The 26,183-nt window shown below is 42.1% G+C and overlaps 1 protein-coding gene across 1 annotated transcript in view; it reads right to left on the bottom strand.

The window, feature by feature from the left end:
• Positions 1-1,137: 1,137 nt before the first annotated feature.
• Positions 1,138-26,183, bottom strand: part of ntn1b (netrin 1b) — a 47,257-nt gene continuing 22,211 nt past the window's right edge. Inside the window, exons 3-7 of the mRNA XM_040045789.1 lie at positions 20,084-20,272; positions 13,467-13,616; positions 12,314-12,367; positions 9,969-10,043; positions 1,138-2,970 (exon numbers count right to left, since the gene is read on the bottom strand). Coding sequence (XP_039901723.1) covers positions 2,651-2,970; positions 9,969-10,043; positions 12,314-12,367; positions 13,467-13,616; positions 20,084-20,272 — 788 coding nt within the window. The 3' untranslated portion in view covers positions 1,138-2,650. The remainder of the gene's footprint in view (positions 2,971-9,968; positions 10,044-12,313; positions 12,368-13,466; positions 13,617-20,083; positions 20,273-26,183) is intronic.

The raw sequence follows: 26,183 nt of genomic DNA on the forward strand, positions 1-26,183 counted from the left end.
TTGTCATTATTTAAAATGTAACCCTTTTTAATTACCTGCTGCATTAAAGGCAAATCTGTGTGTTTACCACTTTACTGTGTGTCAAATCCACTTATTCTTATTCCTCCTGAACTCTTTTCCTGTACTTAGCGTGTAACTACCAAATAAGTATTTGCATGAGCTCTCATACCCAAATTATACTTTTGGGGGGCTGTAATCTAGAGTGTTACCAGAATGGAAAAATCTACAATTTTATATTTGGCAGGACTTTCAGGAACATTTTATTGTGTTAGATTCTTCTTCTTATGTCTTGCAATGCAAAATTCATGTTACAAAGTGGTTTCCAGTTGCAGCTGAAACTTGAAGCAAATAGTAGGAACTGTGCGTGTTGTGTCGTGATAGCAAAAGAAGCTTTTTGATCATAAGAGGAAATAGGAGCTAAACATGCAATTTCAGCAACAGATCCTCATTTGTTTGTTTTTCTTTCTTTTCTTTTTCTTTTCTTTTTTTTTGCACAGCTTTATTTCAAATTAAATTTCAGGTCTGTTAAGCTGTTCAATAGCCAAACACGCATCAATCATTTTCATTACAGCCGTCTAAAATCCAATGTAAAAGTAAAAAATAAAAGATCGACAGCAAAACACCACAAAAGCCACATTTTTTTTTTGTCATGTGTCATTAAATATATTCATTTTCGATAAACATAATATATTAGTATTACAAGACATTACACAACCATTTGCAATGGACACTGCTAAACAACATTTACAAGCCAATGTATTAACATGAGCAGATAATTATTCTGATATAATATCCATGGAGAACAAAAGTCTGGCGGGCCGTACCTTTCTGCAGATGCCTGCAGGTTGAAAAATGTCGGTACAGCTGAGTGAGCGAAGACTTTGTAAAAACTTTGTAATCAACAAATACATACAGTATGATGCACAGAGTACTGAGGTGTACCCGTGTATTTACGTCAAAGTGTACATGTGTGTATTTGGGTGTTGCTTGTGTGCGCGCGTGTGTGTAAATTCAGTCCAAGTTTCTCTCAGTGTATGTGTGTGTGTGTGATTGTGTGTGAGAGAGAGTATGTGTGATCCCCTGGGTGCACAACATGAGAAATTTGTCTGACATTCATTTGTTTGTCTTTTTCTTTTATTAAGCCTCTAGTATTTAAAAAAAAAAAAACTCTGGTTAATTTCACATGGATAGATCTAGTTAATGTTTTAACAACAACAAAAAAGTAATACTATACAGCTATATAACATGTAGACAATCGGTCATGCCTTTTTGTCCAGTACCAAGTCTTAACGATGAAATTCAGTCCTCAGAAAGTCGTTTTGAGGTGAAGAATATTTTACACAGTGTGCTAAATAAACATCTGTGATATTTTTTTTTATCACTCCACAGGTTATTTTCCCACAACATTGAATATTGTGTACAAAGTAAATGTGTACATAATTCACAATCATCATTAGCCAGTCAGCTACAGTAAATAGTGAGCATGCAGTTTGTCAGTGGTATGAGGTTTGCTTGATAGGTCGATATTCTCTCTCTCTCTCCCCCCTTTTTTTAATGAGGTGAAATAGTTCACTTCATCAGTTCTCCCACTGGGAAATACTTGGGAAGTCCAACTTACAATTAGTCCTTTATTAAAGAAAAAAAAAACTACATTCTGACTCCACTGTAGTTGTGATTTATACAGGGTTGTTACAGTCCACCAGAAACATCAGCCTATGGAGTCATGAGTGAGGCAAGCGGGGTTTCTACTAGCTATACATTCTATTAAATGGTAAAGGCTTGTTTTTTTTCCCTTTTTTGGACAGCACTCTAAAAATGTTGGAACATATTTTATATGTTCTTAAACGTCTGACTAGTAAAAATAAGTGCATGGTTGACAAATCTACTCTACACCTACTTGATGCTACGGCATCGTCTACTAAAAATAATGTCTATGTATCCAAATATGGTTACTTTACATTGCAGAGGTCACAACCACAATATACTGTTGATATATCAATAAGCGCTGAGCAAAGGCTTGCTTGTAGTGAGATCATTGTACAGAAAAATGGCATTTTTTTTCTTGTTTTACTGAGGTAACACTCGCCTATGAGCAAGAATGGCACTATAAGACAACAATTACCATTTTTTCACTTGTATCTGAAAATTTTTTGCTAACGTTTGGCAGGTTGTGGAGAGAAATTACGGCCGTGCTATAAGTCTTCATTGAACTAGACAATGATTTTTACAGCACAGTGGAAAAAGATCCTCTGAAGACACAAACAGGGTGACAGAGAAGATGTGTCACTCTTTAAAAACCGAGCAAGGGGCTTTAATAAAAATGCATTGTGGGTAAAATGATCAGGGTGAGACATATCTGTAACACTAGGTGCAAACTCTGCAATAATACAACAAAACAACCGCTGAAAGACAGACTGTTGAATGAGCTCCTTCACAACTGTTCCTAAAGAAGAAAACACTAAACTCTTCGCTCCAGCTCAGAGCAGCAGCACTCAGTCATTTCCACATTTCTCCTACGTATTACCTGTCTCTCTATTTTTAATTCTTCCAGTTTTTTTTTCATCCATCCTTATCCCTCGTCCTTGATTTCATCCCATCAGAGGCCTAATTCTGCCTCTGACTCTTTTTTCCCTCTCCTCTGCAGATACTTTTAGCACTTCCCCCTCTTGTCGCGCTGTTGGAACTTCCTCAGCCTGCGGCCCCACAGGTCCTTCCAAGGGATGAGGAGGCTTCCCTTGTCGGCAACTACGCCGCTCTGCCCAGGGGAGTCGTCGTCTGTACCCAGGAGCAGGTACTTCCTTCCGGGCTTAATCTTGGGACATTTGCAGGCCACGTCCTTGGCGCGCACCCACAGCAGCTGGTCTCCACGACGGATGCGGTGCTCACCTTGTTTGTAGATAGAAATGATGTTGACCGTGAACTTCCACCACTCGCCCGCCTTGTCACCCTTAAGAACGTGCACTTGAACAGCTGGTTTAAGAGAAAAGCACAGGTTAAGTCACCCACAAGAAAAAGTGATTCAAGTCATATAGTAATATAGTAATATAGTGTGGATATCAGCACCCCTTGTACTGGTTAAAATCTAAATATCTGGCTAAAATTACAGGTAAATGTCAAATTCTTTACCAAATTCAATGCAAACCAACAGGGGTGTGTCTACAGCTGAGGTATGGGGTGCACCATTTAACTGAACATATAATCCCCAACACCAATTAAACATTAAAGATGTATACGCAATAATTGCAGCCCAATAATATCCTGAAGAAGACTGTAAAAAGTGTCATGTTACATGAGTACATTTAAGGTACTTTAAGTATATTTCAATATACTAGTATACAGTGAACTATTGGGGCACTTAAAAAGGATTGTATCTTATACTTCTTTTCTACTTTTCAATAAAGTATCCATCAACAAGGCTATTTTCAAATTGTTAAGCAGGTCTGCTTTCCTGATAACAAATATGCAATAGGATGCACGGCTGCATAACTTGAAAATTGTGACTTGTATACACGTTTTCCACGTTGAAGTACATTAAATATTTCTGACTAAATAGTCTGATTTCCTGTGGCCCCTCTGGTGCATTCTCAGTCACTCCCCATTTTAAAAGTCCTGGAAACAACCCTGGATACCAGTGACAGAAAAACATATTGTAACAGTGTCAACTTGTATAATATAATTATAATTATATAATTATATATCAAATCGACTTCTATAAGTATACACTACAGCAAATAGAGCCCTTCAAAATTATTTTAAATGACCACATTTGCCTTGAGATGAATTGGTGAAGTGGAAAAATAGTGGGAATGATTGACAAGCACCTTCTATTTCAACAGCGTTTATATATCATTGCATGAAAGGGTGAATAAAAATGTCTGTTTGAACCCAGTAATCTGCAGCATATCACAGGCCCCTCCCTTCATCTCTGACCTAGGACCTTTCCTTTTCGTGCCCCTGAGCACACTCCCTATTACAGCAACAGTTTCCACAGCACTCCCTGACTCCCTTTGCACTACGCTTTCTGATGTAGAACATCTGAAAGCACGCATCGGCATAAAGGGCACGGAGGCATTTTACTTTTAGGTGGCCAGGCTGGGTTAAAGAGAGAAGAAATAGGATATAGGGTTCTCTAATTCTCTTTTCAAAACATAACTGGCCAAAAAAGAAGTTTTATAGGAAAACACCACATCTGCTAGTAATATAACTTCTGAAACGAATGCTTTTCAATTGGTCTTTCAGGTGTTAGATCTGAACATCTAAACACGGACGTCCTCAGGCTAAATCAGGCCAAACCTGGTAACTATTGGTGCACCACTTGCAAGTGATATATTCATACCAGGATGTGACTCGAGCTCCACTCGCTGACGCTTTCTTGTGTAGATTCTCCATCAAACCAAGCAGGTAATTACTGCATCACTAAGATAGTAGCAAGAGCCAAACAGCGAAGACGCCGGAGCTAATATGTCCTTCAAGTGAAGGACTCTTCCTGGGAGGGAGGGTTAGCTTGGTATGCATAGTATATCATCTAAGCTCCAGATTCTCAAAGAGAGGCCCGCGGGTGGTTCATCAAGCAATTATATTCTGCTTTTCATACATCAATTGAATTATAAAACAGCAAACCATGAATTGGAATCCCTAAATTGCCATCACATTGTTGGAGCTTGGATTTAGAAATGACTAACTATAGAGTGCTACTGAGATGTATGGAAAATTTGTACACTTGTCCTCTTGGTCGATGTCCGTGCAAGCTTCTCCCGTGCCAGTAAGGACGCTTTTTAGCACCTAAACACAATCTAATCTGGACAAGACTTCATTAGATTCCATATAATGCTCATTTGTATACCCAATTTAACGCTGTGTCAGCTAATGCGTTACCTCTGCAGTTTTATAATAATAACAAAATAGGGTTTACTTTCTCTGTTTTTAAAGCAGGTTGGCCTTATAGTCGCCTTTCTGGCTTAACACGATCACTTTCCGTGTTCATCGCCCGTCTTATATCGTTGCCAAGAATGCAGAGAACTGAAGGAGTGGGGTGTTTAAGTATGTGTGTCGATGCATGGTGTGAGCAAATTGCACACAATTTCAGAAGAAAGAAGGTTTGTTGGGCTGAGTAGAGGGAGCTCTCACAGCCCCGCCATTCATCGCAGCCCTCTCCTTCATCCAGACACATAAAGGGTGTGTGAGGAGGAGGAGGGGGAGGAAAGGAGGGGCCACTATTTGTCTTCGCAGCCACAGAAAAAGTTCCAGCAGAATCGGGATGTGTTTCCGACCTCATGAGCTGTCCGGGTTCTGCTCCCAGAGCCCCATCCAACTTTGCAGCGTGAGAATCCAGTGGAGATAGCGCTCTCCTCCCCAGAGCTGCTGTGCTCGACTCATTGGAGGAGACTCTGTCAGGCGCAGTCTCTCTGTCAGGGTCTGCCTCTCTCTCTTTCTCTCTCAAGTATGTTTTCAGTCTTTGCGACGTATTCAAACACACACAAATCCACACACACCTTCTGCCACTTGGTTTGAGCTAAATAGACAGCACAGAGGGAACGGGAGCACGGGGTCAAGCAATCTATTACAAAATAGCGCACACTGTTTGGTGAGGCAGACTGTGAGAGGAAGTGTGAGATGATCCTGCAACTCGCACAATGGCTGCCAACCGAGCCTCCCTCTCACAGCCAAACTTCCCACTGGGTTTATCTTCTTTGGGTGTGCTGCGACTTGACACTGCGTGCCACCAACAGGCGAGGGCTAATGAAATTAGAGCTCGCTTAATTACCGTGCAGAGGCCCCTGTCCCCTCTGGTTATCAGCTGAGTGAATGATCAGGGACCTGTTACCCTCGGGTGAGCGAAGAGAGGTGGCCAGCTAGGCTGGGAGGCCCTGCCTTTGAGCACCATCCCGGAGCGTCGGTAAACACGCGGCCCTTTGATTCATTGTCCTCCCTGTGGCAGGGAGAAGGGAGGGTATGTGTGTGCAGAGGAGGGTGTCAGGCGAGAATATAATCCCTTTATGTCCTCCGTCTCCGTAGCTACGGCAATGATGAAAAACAAAAATTGAATAAACAAAACATATTTCTTTTTCTCCGGGGTGGCAATCCGTCACCGTCTGGTTAATTTACCACCTGTTTGCGCCCCGAGGAATGCTCTGTGCCGGCGGAGTGCACAACTGTGTTTAAACAGAGGGCCCCTTCCCGTGACCCCCGGGGGGCCTGCATCGCCACTCACACATGGGGGTGCCCCCCCCCTCTCCGAAGAACAGAAAAGAGACTCAAAACCCCCACAAAAGCGAGGCGACAGGCCTGAGAAATGAATTAGACCACGGCAAAGGAAATGCATGCTAAGCAATGATGTCTGCCATAATGCCCCAGTGCCGCGCCGCCAGAATCATCTGCTTCCAGAGTTTTTTTCCGTTTTTTTTTTTCTTTTTTCTTAATGAACGTGGCAGATTTATAGCTGCACGGCCTGTCTCAGCTCCAATAACTAAGACTTAAGTTGAGGGAAATATGAATAATAGCTAAATTTGGCTCAGTAGCAAAATGTCACAAATGGACTGAATTACTGTCTTCCCAACTGTAACGGGCAGGGGCGGGGGGTCAAATACAGTTGGGCAATTTACAGTTGGATGCTGTTTAAAGTGTAACTGATGACGTTTCACCAATGATTTCGATTGAAAGACACATTAGTCAGCTCTGATAGAGATCAACGTAACTGGAAAGGAACGGCTCTCAGCAGCCCTGATCAGGACAAACTTTTTGCAGCAACCAGTTTTTGCATGAATTGACATGAAGTTAGTTTTAGTGAGTTAACTAAAAACTGGGTGGTTTACCTTTTCCGGATAATGTGCTGAAACTTTTTGTGTATCTGTCTCTGTTGTTAACAAATGTGGTTCCACTGATAACAGATAATGGATAACAGTGTGACTGATTAGCATTGCTGAAAATCTGCATTGAATCATTTACCATGTAGATGAATGGAGAGATAGAGTGAAATTAAATAACTGCATATGTTATTTTGTCTATTTTATCACCCCACCACTGTGTGGTTGTGGTTTCTGCTTCATAATGGACCTGCATCATTAATCATCAAAACATCAAATATCCTGCAGCCAGTTTTAACACAGTGATAGTGATATTTATATACACCTGGCACTGCCGTGTTAACGGTTTGTTGCAGCCGCTTCGTGTCCTGCACATTCACTGATGACATAATTTGATTTCTGTGTATTTTGGCCTCCCTTATAGTTTGTGATTTGCTCTGAAATTGCAGTAGGCCTTGCAAAAAGCTTCAGAATAACCAGCCTGGGCAAAGCGTATATGAGTGTGCATGTTTGTGCAATCTCTTTGTCTTTTACAAACTCTGCTGCAGGGGTACAAAGCTGCTATAATTTTAACATAGTTCAGACATCCATACTGTGATTCTTTTACAACTGGTTGTATATATATGGCTTTTACCCAGTACAAAATAGTGAGAAAGCAATGCATCCTAAACAGTTCCTAATCTTCATATCCAAGCATTACTTTCTGTGAGATATAATAACTAACCTCATGTTGTGTTTCAGTCTTTCAGTCACCAAAGTGATTAGATCACCCTTTTTGGATGTCAAGAACAATATCAGATTCACATCTGCATTGTAAATTTTTAGCTGGAGCCAAAAGTCAGTTAGCTTAGCTGGCTATTAAGAAAAAAAAAAAAAAGCTAATTTGCGGAAAACAAAAATCACAAATTATAATGTGCATGAAGTAATCAAATTAAATTCAGGCAAGTCACAAAGTGAAGCTTAGTCACTATTCCAGAAGATCAGCTAGCATCAGCAAATTCCATGTTGGATATCTATTTAAGCTGCTGTAGCCTGCACATAATCGCAGTGCATTTGCATGCCACTTTGCAACCCACCTGAACACCAGCCCCACCTTTCATGCTGTGACTGACTTAATCAGTATCAGGTCTGTTGATTCCTGTTTTGTCTTGCTGCTTCCCTCTCCTGCTTTCAAAGTATTTGTGTCAAAATTGGTAACAGATCCACTGCCAAATCCAAATTACAGTGCATGGAAATAACAATCTTCCTTTAACTACAATGACTGATTGAATTATTACATTTCCAGTTTTCGGCCAAAGTAATCTATTGCAAGCCAAGCTCAACTCAAGCCAGACTTTCTTCACGTTAGCTGGCTCCACAAAACCTAAAACCCCAGTAAGAGACAACCGTGATGGTTGGGCTTACGAAGCCCCAGCTTTCTCTTGTTAGGCTTTGTGTGTGCTCACATAAAGTGAGACTTCTGTCTAATTTAGTCAAAAGAAACAGCTTGTGTAGGGCTGTGAAAAAAACCCCAGTTATTTTGGCAAAAAGCAGCAGAGGTGCTACAAAAAAAAAAAGGCCAGATCAAAGTAAATTTCACATTACTGACTAAATATTCACTCTGAAAAATACTAATAGGCCATAATGGATTAAAATCTTGCAGTGCCCACAATGTCCCTCTGCTCAAGATAGCACATGTGCAGGTCCACCAGACGTTTTCTCATGAAATTGAGCTCTACAGCATCAACTGGACCCATTGTGTTTATAGGGAGCGAAATGGTGAGCATGACCCAAAGAACACCATCCTCTCAGTCAAGCACGGAGGTGGAAACATTATGCTTTTGGACATTTTTCTGCTTAGGGTACAGGATGACTTTGCCGCATTGAAGGGCAAATGTATCCTGAAATGGATGGGTCTTCCAGCATGATAGTGACAGAAAACATACCAACTAAGGAGTGGATAAAGAAGAAGCGCAATACGATCATGTAGAAAATTTGTGCGCTTCCAAGCAACAGCAAAGAAAACGAAAGGATTTAGAGTTTCTGTAAAGATCAGTGGGCCAAAATCCCACCTGAGATGTGTTCAAACCTGGAGAATAAGTACTAAGTGATGTTTTGCTTGAGGATCAAGTACTTATTTCAATCAATGAAATGCAAACAAATGTATAACTTTTAAGTAATGTGGGTTTTTTTTTATGGTTTATTGATTGATATTCTGTCTCTTTGCATCAAAATGAAACTACCATAAAATATTTGAGACTGTGCATTTCTTTGGAAGTGAACAAATTTGCATATTCAGCAAAGGACCCTTTCATTACTTTCTCCACTGTATAGCTCCAAATGTTTGTATACATACTTTAAATACTTTTTTGTTACAATATGACGTTTTTAACATATCATACTTTTGCTGACATATTAATTTTGTCCCATACTTTTCTCATACCTCACACTTTTTAAAATGACTGGTTCTAATCATGTAAGACCAGTAACTCGCACCAGTGTGCCAGTTGCAGCATCATCTGACCATCCACATTTGCGTTCAGGTATGGATCCTGTACGCATTTACATTTTCAAAACATCCTCTATTTCCTAACAAACACACTCTTTTAACACAAACATCTGGTATGAAGTCAGGCTGAGTGTGGTGACTGGCCAACTATTTTTATATCGCTATAGCCACACAACTGCACAAGCAACTTTAATAAGTGACTTAATCAAGGTTAAACACCCACGGTGACCCATGCTAATGGTAATTCTGATGTATACGCACCTTCAAATGAGTCTCTATTGTACTCATGAGGGATAAGAAAAAGAAATATGTCACAAGCGTGATGCGATCAGATCAGCTGAATCAGCATAACAAATGAGCAATTACAACTTGACAGAATGTTGGCTGACGGTCACACATCTTGAAAAGCTTAATTTTCAGGAGAGTGCTTTTTTTTTATAAACCTTTTTTTTTTCCAGGGGTCAAACATGTTAGCTTGAGTGCATGGAAACTCTCAGAGAGAGCAGAGATGGTTTTATATTAGTGGACGTGTTCTAAGGCTATTTAAAATAACCTAGCAGTAAAGCACAAAGACCAGCTACAGGGTGTGGACTGGCTATGCTCCGGATCAGATTAATTGAGACATTTGACCTTGTGACATCTGGCGGGGCATATTCCTGTGTGCTGGGCTCACTCACCGTAGTCTTTTTTACAGTATTTCTTCAACGTGATCTTCATTTTGCCCTTGGAAGCTTTACAGTGAGATTCGCAATCTGAGGAAAAGAAGACAGAGAAGGGGAAGGAGTTTAAGAAAATGTTTTAAATTTACATTCGCAGCATGTGAGCTTCGTCAGACAGGGCTTCAGATGGATGACCTTCACACTTAGTCCCTTACGTCACGCTCCTTGTGCCCCCGGGGTCTTAAGGATGCTTTCAAAGTGCCACTGTGAAACAGATTACAGCTTACACAGATCCTCCTGTGTCCGTCAACACGCTCCTACTATACGCCTCCCATGTTTTTCCATTCCAGCCCGCTCCCTCGTCACTGTCCTGGCATCCCTTATGTCAGCTCTGAGGGCTGCTGAGGTCACTCGTGCACAAGAGAAGGTCGCAGGGGGGGGGAATTAACCGGAGACCTACCAGACATTAGTGGGGACCCTTAGCACACTCTAAGCCACATGAGGCGAGAATGTGAATACTCTATAAGGCTGGCCGGGGCTAAATGTTCTGGATCCCTCCAGAGAGTAGCAGTGACAGAGAAGCTCACAGACTTATGATTAATGTCTCAGCAGCGTCCCCCCCCTGCACTTTTACCTCACTGTATGTGAACGTGGGTTTGAGCGCCATGGGGCTTTATCGATGGCCACTCTGGTGTGCTGTCACCCCGCCAGGTACCTTTTGTAATGAGGAAGGTGGTGGTGGGACCAGAGGCCAAACTGAAAATTGAAATCATTTGTTCCCTCCACTTTCCACTGACTGACACAAATTGGAAGCAGACCATCTCCAAGTGTACCCCCGCCGCCCCCTCCCACTTCCCACTCTGCCTCTCACAGAGCAATAAGCCTTGTGCTCCTTTCTCTGGGGGGATGGGGGGGTGGGGGGTGGGAAAGCTGGGCTGGGCAGTCTGAAGAGAAAGGAGGGGGGCAATTGAGAGAGAGGGGGAACCTTTCAGCTTGCCTGAATATGGACAAACTTCATTATTTCTTCCAGCCCTCTGTCCAGTCTTCCCCTTTCTTCCCCATTATACTCTGTGTGAATGAGGTTGCCTGGGTAATGATGGAGAAAGAAAAAAACACCCCTCTCCTCCCTCTCAAAAAAAAAGGAGAGAGAGAGAGGGAGAGGAAAAAAGAGCGGTTTGGGACGTGGGATGAGGATTGAATTCATGTATGTAGAGAAAGCATTTCTGCTGGAATTCCTGGCTGGTTTCTGGGTTGGCGGGAAAAATAAGAAAAGAGGAAATCCCAAAGTAAATGAATCTGACGAGTCCATATCGAGCGTGCCTGATTTCCATGTAAATGAAGTGGTGGTGGTGGTGGGGCTCTTTATCTCCTGCAGGCCCCTGGGGGCCTTCATCATACCTTTCTTTGATAGCTGACGTTGCCCATTAGCCCCTTAGCGCAATTGCTGCTGTGGGCCATTACACCCACGGCACTCATTAAGGTCCAATCTCCTGCTGTGAGGACAAACGCCCCCTTTGTGTATCTCTGCAGCAGTGCCACGTTCTTTCTGCGGGGTCCCCGGGGACCACACTGCTCCTAATTTGGAGGGTGGTGTCTGTTTGGAGTCTCTGACAGGAATCCAAACTCCACACAGCCTCGGCAGTCACTATAGCAGGAAGTGGGGCTCGCAACAAAGCACGCTGAAGTCAGTGGCGCCACTCTCGTCAGACGCTGATCGATGATCAGAGGTGACTCAGCCTATTTAAACAAACCTGGATCACGGTGAAAACTCATTAATATGCTGAAATTTATTTAAGCTGCTGTTGGTTATTTAAGAATAATTTGAAATAGGACAGACCTTCCCCAAAAACTGCTGCACATTAAAGGTATACTAGCGTGGCACATGATCCAATGCCAGCAGCCTGACATGGAGATTCTTGTCAGAGCACATGAACAATAGGTTCAGGCAGAGCTTCACTGCTGGTACAGCCAGCCTTGATTGAAATACAAACTGGTGCAAATGAAGCATGTAATCAGATTAGGGCCGAAACCCCGGGGAGGCTGCTGGGCAGGCTGGGAATACGGGCAACAAGGCCACAGGGAGCACTGGCAAAATATCTGGAGTTTACATCAGCATCAGTCTGACCTCGCCGACGTGCGTTTAGCTGAGGAGCGTGGAAAGATGTGCGTGTGCTCAAAATGCACTTCTGATTTCACGCATGGAGGAACAGTTGGCTTAGTTAAAAAAAAATCCCACCCATGGTGATACATTAACATAGCTGAATTAATATAAATGAAAGGGCAACAGCAGGTTGAAAACGGAATATCTAGTAAAAAAAATAATTTTATTTTAAAAACGACACAAAATCTGTTTGGTTACTCACCTGTCGGCTCCTCGTAGCTGCTGTAAGTCGCTGTCGGAGATGCAGCTGGGATCTCTGTGACAAAGTAAGGAGCACAGTGAAGAGACAATTTTCTCTGCCGCCATATTGTTCTGTATATTGAATAACGATAATTCCAACTGTGAGAACATGAAGGAATTTCCAAGTGCCGTCGGACACGAAGCTGATTTTGACACACAGATGTACTGAAAAGATTTCCTATTAATGTCCTGCTCCCTCCTGACTCTGGTATGTTGTAGGTACAGTGAGCCAAGGCCGCTGGTCTCGTTAAACTCGGAGCTGGCAGCGATTTAGATATACACAAAAATTTAATATCATACTATTAAAACCAAAAGACATTATCTGAAAAAGTTACAAGAAACCAAATCCATTCTACTCTACTAGCTGAGTCTCTTCCAGCTTTTACACCACATTTGTAACTGCCCCAGCAAAATTAAAGAGATCCTGGTCCAGCAGGTTTGCACTTTGAAATTATCTTTGTGAATTCTGGCCAAACACTCTGATTCTTACTGTACAAACACCACTGCTCCACTTCCACACATGGGCTTTATCAGAAATGTCAACCCTGTTAACACAGGGGACAATCATTAGGGTGTATACATCCACCGTGGACGTTGCTGTTGTCTTATCTGTTCATACCAGCCACCTACGATGTCCCGAGCTAAAGCAGCTACTAGTGACCCATCTTTGCTTTTGTGAGACGTTGGTGTTTACTGCCAAGGGCCTGGAATCTGCCAGGGGTAGATACAGCCAATAAACATATCAGCCATCAATCCCTTGGATTCATTCCGGGGGATTTACTGCGAGTTAACGGCCTCGAAGGCAAACAAGGCCATATTAGTCAAGCTGTAATCGTCTGTTTATCCAGACTCAGGCTTAAACAGCCAAATATCTATCCAAAGTGATGGAACAAGGGGATAAAAATAACATGGGACGAGAGACAGAGAGCAATGGATTCATGGATAAAAAGGCACGGTCTGTCCTTTTCAGGTCCTCTCTGTGAGGCAACCTGGGTGTCACCACCTCCAATTAGAGGTGTAGGAGGTGATCTGGTTAAAGGTGTGCTTGTAGCAACATTTAAAATGAAAAATAAACACAATATTTGATAAATAAAAGTGGTAGAAGTAGCCCTTACTGATACAGGGGGCTATGGGAGAGCGGCTCTGCTGGTAGCCCTTGGCACAGCGGTTGCAGGTGATCCCCGTCACGCCGTCCTTGCAGGGACACTGGCCTGTTGTCTGATTACACGTCTTCCCTGCTGCTCCAACTGGATGGCAATCGCATGCTAAAGAGGGAAGAAGAGCACCAAGCTAAACTGTACACAAGTAAACAACTTGCAAGTTAAAAAAAGAAAAAGAAAGGAAACACGAGCGGTTAAAAGTAAAAAACAGATATCAGCTTACAGATGACTACAGCATGTCTCGGGCCTGTCCTCTGCTGACTCTACATATTCTATACAATAAAAAAAGTCATCTTAGCACTAAAACCTAGTAAGAAATCATTCGCATTAGAGGAGGCTGTGTTTTGCTTCCAGACCATCACAGATGGGGAACTGGGCCCTGCACCAGCATAAAACCTCAATCAAATTACACTGCTTCCCTCCGCCCATTACGACCATAAGATTCTTCATTAGGTCTGCTTTGGAAGGCACGCAGCAGGGTAAATAACTTGATTAATTACAGTGTTTCACTTTCACCGCGCAGCACGACACCAAATGTTTGGCGTGTGCGCGTCGCGGATGTGTCTGTGCGTGAGGGCAGGGAGCTCCTCGCGAGCCGGCTTTGAGTCCTCTGCTTCGGTGCGATCAGACAGGCTGTGCGCTCTTCAGATTGAGTTTCCAATGTAAAGCCTTTTGGCAAAAGGGCTCCTTGCAAATACTGCCTGAATAATGTTTCCCAGTAATGGACCAGTGGAACGCACTTCAAAGTGTGTTTAAGCTTTTAGTTGGGAGGATCGCACGTTAAATGTGAGAAATTTGTTCTGTGTGTGTGTCACTGCCAAACTTTTACTATAAAGCCAGTGTTTGAAGTTGAAGCCCAACCTCCCTATTAGTCCTGCATGTGTACCAGCAGAGTCATTCGAAATTTGCTTGAAGTGGTCCAGTAGACGTTGCTTTTTACTTGGAATTTATGGAGCTTTATGAACATTAGGGGATACTTATTAAATCTTTCTTTAAGAAAGCCTAACGTCTTTGTTTTTCTTCTGCCTCATTCGTATCATATAAAAGCTTCTGCCAGTTTGCTGAAATAAAACCAAATGGTGACATTTTTAGGGATCTACCTCTTTTCCCCTCCAAGAAATCAACACCAGTGTGTTTTTCACATAAATCCAAGGGATGGTCGTTTAACGGAAACCATAGCTGCAATAAAATGATCATCACATAAGCTAACGATAAAAATTAACAATGCGATGGAGAGATGTTTTGTTTCAGTCGAACCATTTCAACCAGCTTAGTTTTCTTTTGACTGCTACTGTATGTTTGCATGTATATACTGCAAAATATCAGTTCATACAAATAAAATTTCAAGCTAGTATGGGAACAAAGCTAAACTGTAACTTCTGGTTTCTGCTCCACAAGTAATTAAACCTCATTCCAAAATCCTATTGACTTTATGACAACACTGATTAAAATCCAGGCTTGGAAGAGGTCTTTTGTCAACAAATGCTGTGAGACTTGCTTCATATGTCTGGATAAAGGCTGTAATCAAAGACTCAAACAATCCAACTTCGTTATTTATTCAATAATTCAGGTTTTTGCAGGAGTTAATTAACAAAATTTCCCATGAGCAACAGACCACAGGGAGTTAAATGTCACTTTGACAAAAGAGTTCATGAGCAGGTTGTGGCTTTGCTTCGGATACTAATAACAGCAGGATGGAGACGAGCATGTTGTCGTTTTCAGGGAGCAGAGAGTAAAGCCAACAACTAAAAGACATTGAAATATGACTTTGGAGGAGAGCTTTGGTGAATTTTATGGATATAACTTAAGATCCAGGGCAAGCAATAGAAGCAAGTATCTGGATGATGACTTTAAAATTAAAGTGGCTCTAATTTATTTTGCTGCAGTGTAAAAAAAAGAGAAAAAGCCTAATTTTTTCATGAGAGACTGTAATTTTATTATGGTGTTTAAGTGGATTAATGAATCTTCCACACACTAGGACAGAGTTGCTAATTGTAAGTGGAGACTCTCTTTAGCACATTTGAGTACACTCATGCTTTAAAGGTACTTACACAACATTATGACCAGGAGAAGTGAATAACACTGATTTTCACTTCATCCTGGCACCTGCAAACATTATGTACTCAAAGTTTATGTGTTAGAAGGAGGAAAATTGGGCAAATGTAAGAACTTGAGAGAGTTTGGCAAGGACCAAACTGTGATTGCTACATGAGTAGGTTAGATCATCTCCAAACCTGCAGCTCTTATGGGATGTTCTCGGTCTGCAGAGGTCAGTATCTTTGAAAGTGGTCCAAGGAAGGAACAGTGGTGAACCAGTGACTGGGTCATGGGCGGGCAAGGCTCTCTGATAGCATGAGAGTAGCAAAGGCTGACCTGTGTGGCCCGATCCAACAGATGAGCAACTGTAGCTCAAAATGGTGATGAAGTTAATGCTGGTTCTCATAGAAAGGCATCAGAATACATCACGGTTTGTTGTGTATGAGGCTGCATAGCTGCAGACAGGTCAGGGTGCCCACGCTGACCCCTTCCCACCACTGAATGCACCAACAATCGGCATATGAGCATCAGAACTGCAGCACTGAACAATGGAAGAAGGTAGCCTGGTCTGATGAATCACATTTTCTTTACATCACGTGAATGACTGGCTATGTAGAAACACCTGACACCTGCACGATGGGAAGAAGGTAAGCCAGCAGAGGCAGTGCAATACTTTATTTAATATTCTGCTGGAAAGCATTGGTCCTGCCATCCATGCGGATGTTACTTTGAGACTTCAGCATTGTTGCAGGCCATGTACACCCTATCATGGAAACAGTACTTTCTGGTGGCTGTGGCCTCTTTCAGTAGGATAATGGACCCTGCCACGAAGCAAAAATGGTTCAGGAATGATTTGAGGAGCACAACAAAAAGTTTGATGTTTCCTCCATTTGCGTTAAAGCCTGTTGTTAGTTTTGGAGAGTTTTAAGCTATTTCAGTATTTAAACACAAGAATTTACCATCAGTATCTTTAAAGATGGCTGCACGAGGTAACGAATGACATCTTTAATAGTTCAAAGTAGAAATTGGGGTTCTTCCAAGTCTAGTTTACATCTCCTGTAGCTCAGTGGTGTCAGATTTGTCAATCATGCTGCTTACCTCTGTTGTTGTAGGTGAACTACGCCTCATTAGCTTAAGCTGGCTAGCACTGCAGTTACTTATTGCTAATGAGGGTCTTTAAGTCTGCCACTAATATGAATGTCTTAATCTTGTAAAATTATTTCAGACTTCTATCAAAGAAAGAATTCAGCTAAAGATTCAGAGTGATCATTATAGATGTGCCTAAACTGCCAAAGTCTAACAATAACACTAACGCTGAAAGCAAGTAAGCATATTTCCTAAATATTATTTTTCTGAATCATATTTATTTAAGTAGTTGTAGACTTGACTCGAAACTCTTTAAGGTTTCCAAAACAATATTTGATCTAAAACTGTGTAAGCGGATGGATAGGCTAGACTGTATATTAACCACTGGAAAACTACAGTACTATTGCCCTCATAACAGGTGTTAAATACCGGAAACATGACTTAATTTCATGAATGGTTACTGAATGGTTTAGGAGGGAAGGGGGGGTACGATGCAGTGAACCATGTACCAGTTCCATCTCTCTGGACTCACCGTGCCTAGTTAAATACTTCTAGGCCGCCAACCGTAGGAGGTAATTCGAGAAAAAACAAACTGTTAGGGGCGGGCGGCGTGCGCTGTGGTTCTCCATGAGCCATGTTTACACTGCGCTTGATGAGGGGTGAAGTTGTTAATCTGGGAAATAAAGCATGAGGCATTCCATGTAGCTATTGGAAAAGTAGGCACAGTATAAGGAAGAGCCTGTTTTTTTTCCCACTAAACCTACAAGCAAATTATTGGGAGGAATGTTTTTTGTTGAGATGTGAAGTATTTTGGGGGGTGGAGGGGGAAGCAGGCGGGCGCAGGAACGGAGAATGAAAGCAGAATTCCTCCTGGCTGTGTTGGCGCTGCGCTGTATTTCCTGTCCAACAACAGCAGAGTGGGATGGTTGGCTGAATTGAACAATAAATATAGCGGTTTTTAACTGATGTCACATCACCGTGTTTTTGTCACCTGAGGAGTAAGGCAGCAATCAGGCTGTTTGGGTTTGATTCCAGAGCAATGAGCAGCACACGTGAAGGGGATGGGAAGAAGGGCTTCAAGTGTTCAGGTTACACTACAGCTGTTTGTAAAGACTTTGGAAAGATGTATGGGTGTTGCTTCACCATTAGGCGCAGTGAGAACCTCTGTTAAAATAACCTGCTCTTAGCTCTGACCCCCTGAACTGAACAACTCCCCAAATATAGCCCGAGAAAATGTTTATGCTGGCAGACTGAAACAGTGCCGCGAAGAACCATTCGTCATGTTTTAAGCTAAGTGCGCAGATGATCTATCAGGCTTCAGTTCGCCTCATGCAGCAAGCTCTGTTTGAGGGTGTCTCTGATATAAAACGCCTCTATAAAACACATTTGTGGGCTCGGCTTCTCGTGCATTCGCTTTCCTTTCATGCGAGCTGGAGAAGTCTGAGTGAATTAGGAGAGGAAGCTGTTGTGGCATGCAGTAGGAAATATCACGTTGCTGTTCCAGTGTTTTGATAGCCAGCGGTGTACCAAGGATAGAGGCACCAGAGGATAGGCATTTCAAGACTTTGTCACCAGCCAATCAGAGCTCAGCGGTGGATGTGGCTGAAGACCACACTATGAGCATCTATCCAGAGTTTCTCATTTGTCATTAGTGTGTGGGAAGAGGTTGGAGATTAAATGCACAGAGGCAGGGTGAAATATTGTTTAAACAAAGCATGCTGAGGCACTGCTGTAAAGTTAGTAAAAAATTACATTATTTGTTATCCAGACTTTCCATCCAAAAGGCAAACTTTAGCCCGACTGATTACAGAAATAAAGAACAACGGTCCATGCACTCTTACTGTACATATCTCACACAGGACTGTTTGTGCATCTGTTGAGTATTTTGCTAGTGCATGTGACTGAGTGACAGCAGTTTGTTTGCTCAGGGCCTCTGAGCCTGTCTTTACTCCCAGAGGTGCTGCAAGACAGAAGGAGCTCAGCTTTTGTCCCCCACGCACATTAATCCTCTGCAGCTCGACGTATGTGCTCACACCTGTGTGCGCGTGTTGTTTTTCCTTTCTCCCCGTCCACATGCATACGTGCGTTGGAAGTATGAATGGAAGAGAGGGACGATTAGCGAGCTGTTTTCACCGCTCCACTCAGTGGATCAGCTCGCACCTTTGCTTTGTTATGTTTGTCTTGTCAGGGATTCACTGAGAACCTCAAATATCTGGGGAGCTGCAGGGGTCCTTTCATCGACACCAAGATAGGTGTGTGCTTTACTCGAAACTTTTTAACGAATTCTTGTCATACCTGAGCATGGTGAAGAGTGAGTGTATAAACTATTACAAAGAGCCTGGTTTTGGAGGTTACAGTTTCTATAAAAACTACATCTTTCCTTTTTTTTTGTGATTTTTGTAGGCATTTTTTTGTAGTATTTCTTGGCCAAATTTGTATTACTTAACTTAAGTTTCATTTATTTTTTTGGTAGCCTCTCTTTTAAAGGGCTGGGATTTCTGGATCCAAACATAGACTGTATATAAAAGATAGTCGCATACCCAGACATTGGTGGTGTGGGCATGTGGTGGTTTTTTCACCCGACATTTTTTTCACGGACCGGCCTTTAAGGTGTCGCGGATAAATACAACAAAATAAAACTAGTACCGGTACCGAAAAAAAGAAGATTTATTCATAACACACGTGAAAAGACCCAGGAAAACCGAGTTAACAATAAAAATGATAACAAAATAACGCTGAAAACCAATAAAAACCCTGAAAACGATACATTTCACACCTGAGCCTCAACTCTCGCGGCCCGGTACTATACGACTCACGGTCCGAGGCCCGAGGGTTGGGGACCGCTGACTTAGATAATGACATTCAGATAATGTTAATAATAATCCAATAATAATAATCCAAAGCACACCAACGCCGAAAACATGCTCAAGAGGTCCAGCTCAGTGGTACAGATGAGTTGAGGTGACACCTAGTGGACATCTCTTTTCAAGCAACCACACCTGAAAGCCCTCAATTTTTGGCTTTAAGCCTTTTTTTGTGCAGCTTACAAGATATGAGATTTTTAGATGTTGCTTACTCAAATCTGTTTCGCCGGCTCTGTAGTGTGGTGGTTTTAAACATTTGCCTAACAAGCGAAACATCCCCAGTTTCATCCCAGGCAGAGATACAAATCCCTTTGGGGATATGTGAGGAAGAGTATCCGGTGTAAAAATCTGCCAAATCAAACACATGGAACTACCTGCTATGCCAAACCTCGTGATAAGGCAGCAGCCAAAAGTCGCTTACTCAAGTCTGTTTTAAACTGTTGTGTTTCTACTTGTATACATTGTATCAAGCACAGCATTTTTTTTCCTTTTGGAAGAGACCTTCAACATGTGTCCAAAGGTTGGTCTTAGAGAAAGACTGAGGATCATTCATATTCCAAGGATTACACCATACCATCCTGTTACCTTTGCAAGCTCTGCGATGAGAGATGGATTTGGTCATGTCCCTGTAGTAACCCTCCTTGCAGTAGTGACAGTGGCGTCCTGCTGTGTTGTGGCGACAGTTGAGACAGACTCCACCGCTTCTACGGCCGGACAGCTTGTACAGCTCCATGTTAAAACGACAGCGGCGGGCATGCAGATTGCAGTGGCAGGCTGAGTGCATAGAGAGAGAAAGAGAGAGGGAGACTTTCATCACTAATGCAGAAACTCCTACCTTGACATTTTGCAGCTGGGCTAAGCATAATAAGTTCATTACTTAGTTTATTGAATTTAAACAACCCTTTGTGGTAATGCCATTGAAAACCGTTCAGTTTTTCTGATTTTCATGTTTTCACTTTGGTTGCGTGGTTACACAGTCCCCTGTCGTTTGACACACTCTAAACCCATGGACACGCAAAACCAAATGCGGTGTCATCAAGCTAGAAAACAGCGCTGTTTTTCTTAGCTCCTGAAAAGGTGACGTTTTAGAAATATGAGCTTGTTATCTGACAGTGACGAACTCGGCACACAAGTTTAAAGACTTTCCAAATTGCAATTATGAGGCAGCCAAATTCAGTCTGAGAAAATGCACTTTCTTAAAAAACATCACAGAGTTCAATCTCCCAGTATGGGTTCGTCAGAGTAAGACGAGGTTATTGAAACAGATGGTGTGCTGTGGTCTGGATTGGAAATAATGAAGCCTCTAAAAGAAACGTCCTGGTTCAAGCTCTGTGACGCTGGGCCACCTGCTTGTGAATTTAACCTCTGAACTCTGGTGATGTCTGGCAGGAAAACTTTCTTCCGCTCTCCCACGCATCTGAGAGACTTGTTAATATCGACCCCAAGATACATATTGCACTGATGCATTAAATAAAGAATTCATTTTTGAAATCATAGCTCGTGTGAATAAAAATGACATTGTACCTGTTTAATTTCTCACACTTTTGTCACTGGTCACACAGTTCAATTCAATTAGCTATTAGATTATTAGCTATAACAAGAAGTGTATCAGAACAAGTATTATTAAACCAAGTACAAGTCACTGAAATGACAGTAATACTTGGTTTAAGCAATTAACAAGCTGACTAGCTATATTGACCTGTGAGCTTGGCTCAAAACACACAAGTGACACAAAGTGTGTTTCCTCCAAGAGCCACTTGAGGCTGCTTCCAAATGTTGAGCAGAAAATTAAGCATGGGGAAAATAAGCATAGGCTAGTACAAGTGTACAGTGTTGATTTTGTATAAATACTTCATTAAATTCTATGAAAATTGTCATAACACTGAGGTATTTATGTCCTAACTAAGCTAACGTGCTAGAGCTAGCATTAACTGATACTGTTTACCTTTCTGGCTCTACCTCCTTGTCCAAAGTAAAAATAAAAAAACAAATAAAAATCAAAATGGCAAGTCAAAACTTTATAAGCATAGTCCATTAAATACATACGGAGCCCCGCAGGGGACATGGGAGAAAAAAAAAATTAAGACGGACTTTTGCGAGATCTCGCAAAACTAACTCGGGATCTCGCAAAAGAAAGCGGTGTTCCTCCCGGCTGTAGTAGGTCTCGACCTCCCGTTAGCTTCGAGCTAACGGGAAGAATGCGGCTAAAAGTTTTGCGAGATCCCGAGTTTGTTTTGCGAGATCTCGCAAAGTTTACGAGATCCCAAGTTTGTTTTGCGAGATCCCGAGTTTGTTTTGCGAGATCTCGCAAAACTTTTGCGAGATCTCGCAAAAGTCCGTCTTAATTTTTTTTTCTCCCATGTCCCCTGCGGGGCTCCGTAAATACATGCTTTTGTGTCTAGGTCAATTTTTTAATGTAAATATGGAGCATCTGTAAAATGTTAGCTAGCTTCTGTTATCTCAAGTCTGTCTTTGTGATTTTCACAGTTATGTTTCTCAGAGGAACATCAATGAGGAAGATTAGTAAGAAAAAATTAGTAAGCTGCTTTATTACCACTGGCTAAACTAAGTAATAAATACCCTTAATTACTATGGGTAGCCAGTTAACAGGGTGTGAACTGACTGAAGTGTGACCTTCTCTCCTGAAAGTATAGATAGATAGATAGATAGATAGATAGATAGATAGATAGATAGATAGATAGATAGATAGATAGATAGATAGATAGATAGATAGATAGATAGATAAATTGAGCTGACATTGTCAGAAACCCATTGTCAGGCTTTCCTGGTGAGGTAATCATCTTCTCTTCGCCCTTCACCGGACATTCAACCCATATTTGATAAATGAGCAGGATGAAGGCAAATGTGCTTGTTTTCTTTCTAAACCTCCGAGGGCCTGGCGTCCACATATGTGGACATCACATTTTGGGTTATCTAGACCACAATACAAAATTCTGCTCTACGAGGGCCTGATATCTACTTACGAGGATATTGTACTGCCACTGTTCTATTGAAATTTTAAACAAATGTCCTCATATGTGGATCTCAGGCCCTTGTAGAGTATCATCAGGTCCCAATCAGCACAAATAGCAAAGGGAAATTAAAAATGCATGCCATGAAAGAGTTCGGGTCATGGAAGGTTAAGGCAGTCGTCTTTATTTGTTTCACCAAAACGTCACCAGACTAAAGTTTCAGCATAATGTCGGCAGACAGTACATGATTGCTGTAATCTCTGTTTCAGTGTTAGTGCTGGTTTTTCACTTTGGCTTTACTGTATGCACGTCCCTTTTCATTCAGCCCATTTCTTACCGTTCCTTCACAAACACTGGCTCACGTTTCTGCACATTTGCTTTTCATTTCTTGTTTTGGTGCAAATAACATCTTTAAGGAGTTGCATAATCTTTTCCATTGTTTCCACTAACAGCTCTCTTGCTGGGGCCACGCTTCCTTTCAATTAGCCAGGTACAACAGCTTATTTTAACATATTTAGATTTGTGCAGGTATTTGTTTCAGACTCGCAGAACACAAAGTGATTCCACAATTCTTCTTCTACTTGGAAAATATATGTGATGAATTAACCTAATTTAATTAAACTTGTTTGATTCATGCGTCACACATTTCAAACTTTGTTTTGTGTCATATTTGTGCTCGCTCTATTTGCTACAAAGTGGTCCTTCAGGTGTTTTGATTCTATAATTTTTGCCAGGTCTTGTTGCATGCGTTGCCTTTTAAGCAAAAGTGAAACAAGACACTGCTTTTGGGGAACTTTAGTGTTTTTTGTGGCAGGGTAATTTTGCAAGTTATTTTATATATAAACACCCAGCACGCCGCTGCGGGCGGTTTATCCTTCAAGCTCGGGTCCTCTACCAGAGGCCTGGGAGCTTGAGGGTCCTGCGCAGTATCTTAGCTGTTCCCAGGACTGCGCTCTTCTGGACAGAGATCTCCGATGTTGTTCCCGGGATCTGCTGGAGCCACTCGCCTAGTTTGGGAGTCACCGCACCTAGTGCTCCGATTACCACGGGGACCACCATTACCTTCACCCTCCACATCCTCTCGAGCTCTTCTCTGAGCCCTTGGTATTTCTCCAGCTTCTCGTGTTCCTTCTTCCTGATATTGCTGTCATTCGGAACCGCTACATCGATCACTACGGCCGTCTTCTTCTGTTTGTCTACCACCACTATGTCCGGTTGGTTAGCCACCACCATTTTGTCATATATATATATATATATATATATATATATATATATATATATATATATATATATATATATATACCATAATTTCATATTTGTTTTAATATTAAACACATTTAAATTCTCAGCTGTTATCATCTTTGTGTTATATATATAATTTATTTTTTCTTACTTTTTTATTTTTTTTGCCTCTGTCAGTCATGTACCATTTTTATGAGCAGCCCCCACAGTACCTCACATTTTGGTAATCTCTCCATCAGTGCGCCCGTCTTGCTGTTATTACAGGGAGATGCAGGCGATAAGACTGTCACATATGCTCCATGTTCATCAGTGGTCTGAATCACGTACAAACGGATTCACACCTGCCATAAGAGACCGGAGCTGGCAGGTGGCTCGGATTCAAAAACACTGCTTTTGAATGGGAGGCCCAGAAGCGCGCGCACACACACACAGTAAAACACAGAGGTGTTTGGCAGCTGTCGCAGGCTTATCTCCCACACCTCCCTCCCCAAGACTGATCCAACACGCACTATGCCAGGCTTTGAAGAACCTCTCTCTCTCTCTCACACACACACACACACATACACACACACACACACACACACACACACACACATACACACACACATACACACACACACACACACACACAGGCTCCCTCCTCCCTTTCCCTCTTACTCTTTGCTGCTTTCTTATCCCAGATGTTATCTCCACTTAAGGGAAGTGTGAGGGAAAATGCAACAGGGCCTTTTCATGACTAGGTAACGGAATGCTCTTAGTTGTCTTTCTCCAAGAAGGCCGATGCTGGTATTGCACTTTTCATCTTTCCACATACTGTAACACTTAAGTCATCATTTAAAAACACACAATCACTTTTCAGACACAACAACATTTGACAAAAAAAGCAGGAAATACATCTTAATTTCATTCTTTTTTAAAAATTTGGTGTCAATGATCCTTAATATTTACTTCACATGGGGAAAAAAACTTCTATGTTTGCGAGAGCATCATGAAAAATAATAAGTGCTATCTCCTCAGCTGTCCCCAGGCTCTTCTAATGAGCTGTGTTATCTCATCCACACATCCCCACTCTGCTCACACTGCCACTGTAGTGGTTTTCCTGCAGTGACAATAGCTTGAGTGCTGATAATAAGCCATGTGCACAGTAGCAGGCTCCAAATGCCTCTCAATAAAATCTGTCACACATTTGCCAAATAACTGAGTTAGTGAAAAGCCCAGCCACAGGTAAATCTCGGCCAGTAACTCCAATAATTCCACTGTATGCTGCTACCATCTAATACTAAAACTGGTGCAAAAGTTCTCAGTCGGGTGACTGCAGCTCATTAAAGAAGAACATTTAGTTAATTTGGTTAAATAAGCTATTTTATTAGGTCTAGCATACTGTATGCAATCAGAGAGACACACTGCAGGACAGAGCTTCATCTTCTATGAGTTTAGAAAGGAATGGTTACTGCAAAACAGCTGCTTGCTTTGATTGGACATCCAGAGTGGCAATGTGTCTTTTCTGGGTCTGCTTTCATTTGGTTTCAAGGGCCTACTTAGAGCTATGCTATTGCAATCTATTTATGTTCAAGTGCCATCTATCAGGGTTAGTAAGGAAGCGCTCCCGGTGGGTGTGCATATTGGATGAAAATTACGCATCCCACAGCTTGGTGGAGGCGGTTTTTCGTCCCGTCTACAAGGGGGGGGGGGGGGGGATTACACTTCAGAAACAATCAAATGTCTGTGCACGATGATCTCTAATGAAATTTTGTTACGGATGGTTTGAAAATGCGCCATGGCGGCAGCAGGAATTTACCAACCCTGTCAACAGGTGTCAGATGTCTAACCATACAACATGTATGAGAGGGTTGTGCGAGGGTTGTATTTTTTCTGTGTGTGTGTGTGTGTGTGTGTGTGTGTGTGTGTGTGTGTGTGTGTGTGTGTGTGTGTGTGTGTGTGTGTCGGCTGAAAAGAATGTGCCGCTTCTTCAGAGGTGGAGAAGGAACGAATTCCAGCGCAATTGTTGCTTATCCAGGAGCAATTATTCTCTCACTGTGTATAATCCTGTACAGTCGCTGGTATGATGAGCCGGAGGCGTGCGCCAAATCAAACAGGGTTCATGTCTCATGGCGGTCTGTGATCTCAGGGAAAGACAGCACTTAGGCTGCAGATTACAGAGCCATATTTTCACGACAACAGTGGGTTTATTGATCTGGGCACACGGAGACACAAACGCGCACTTACTGCGAATGCGTCACGTGTACTTGATTCCAGTGCACAGAGCTTATACAATGCTTGCATAACACCTATGGCGCATATGTGGGTGATATTTCAGAAAAGTCGCAAGAGTTCATTCATATCCATGAAGTGCTTCTGTACTTTATGTGTATTATAAAAAGAAAAGTAACACTTAGATTGTATTAAATGACTTACACTATAATAAGTTAGCTTTCTCCCTCATTTCTACAGCTATGTCTCTGTAGTAGTGT

The sequence above is a fragment of the Simochromis diagramma genome, unplaced genomic scaffold (assembly GCF_900408965.1).
Source record: "Simochromis diagramma unplaced genomic scaffold, fSimDia1.1 OVJJ01000150.1, whole genome shotgun sequence".
NCBI classification, from domain to species: Eukaryota; Metazoa; Chordata; class Actinopteri; order Cichliformes; family Cichlidae; genus Simochromis; species Simochromis diagramma.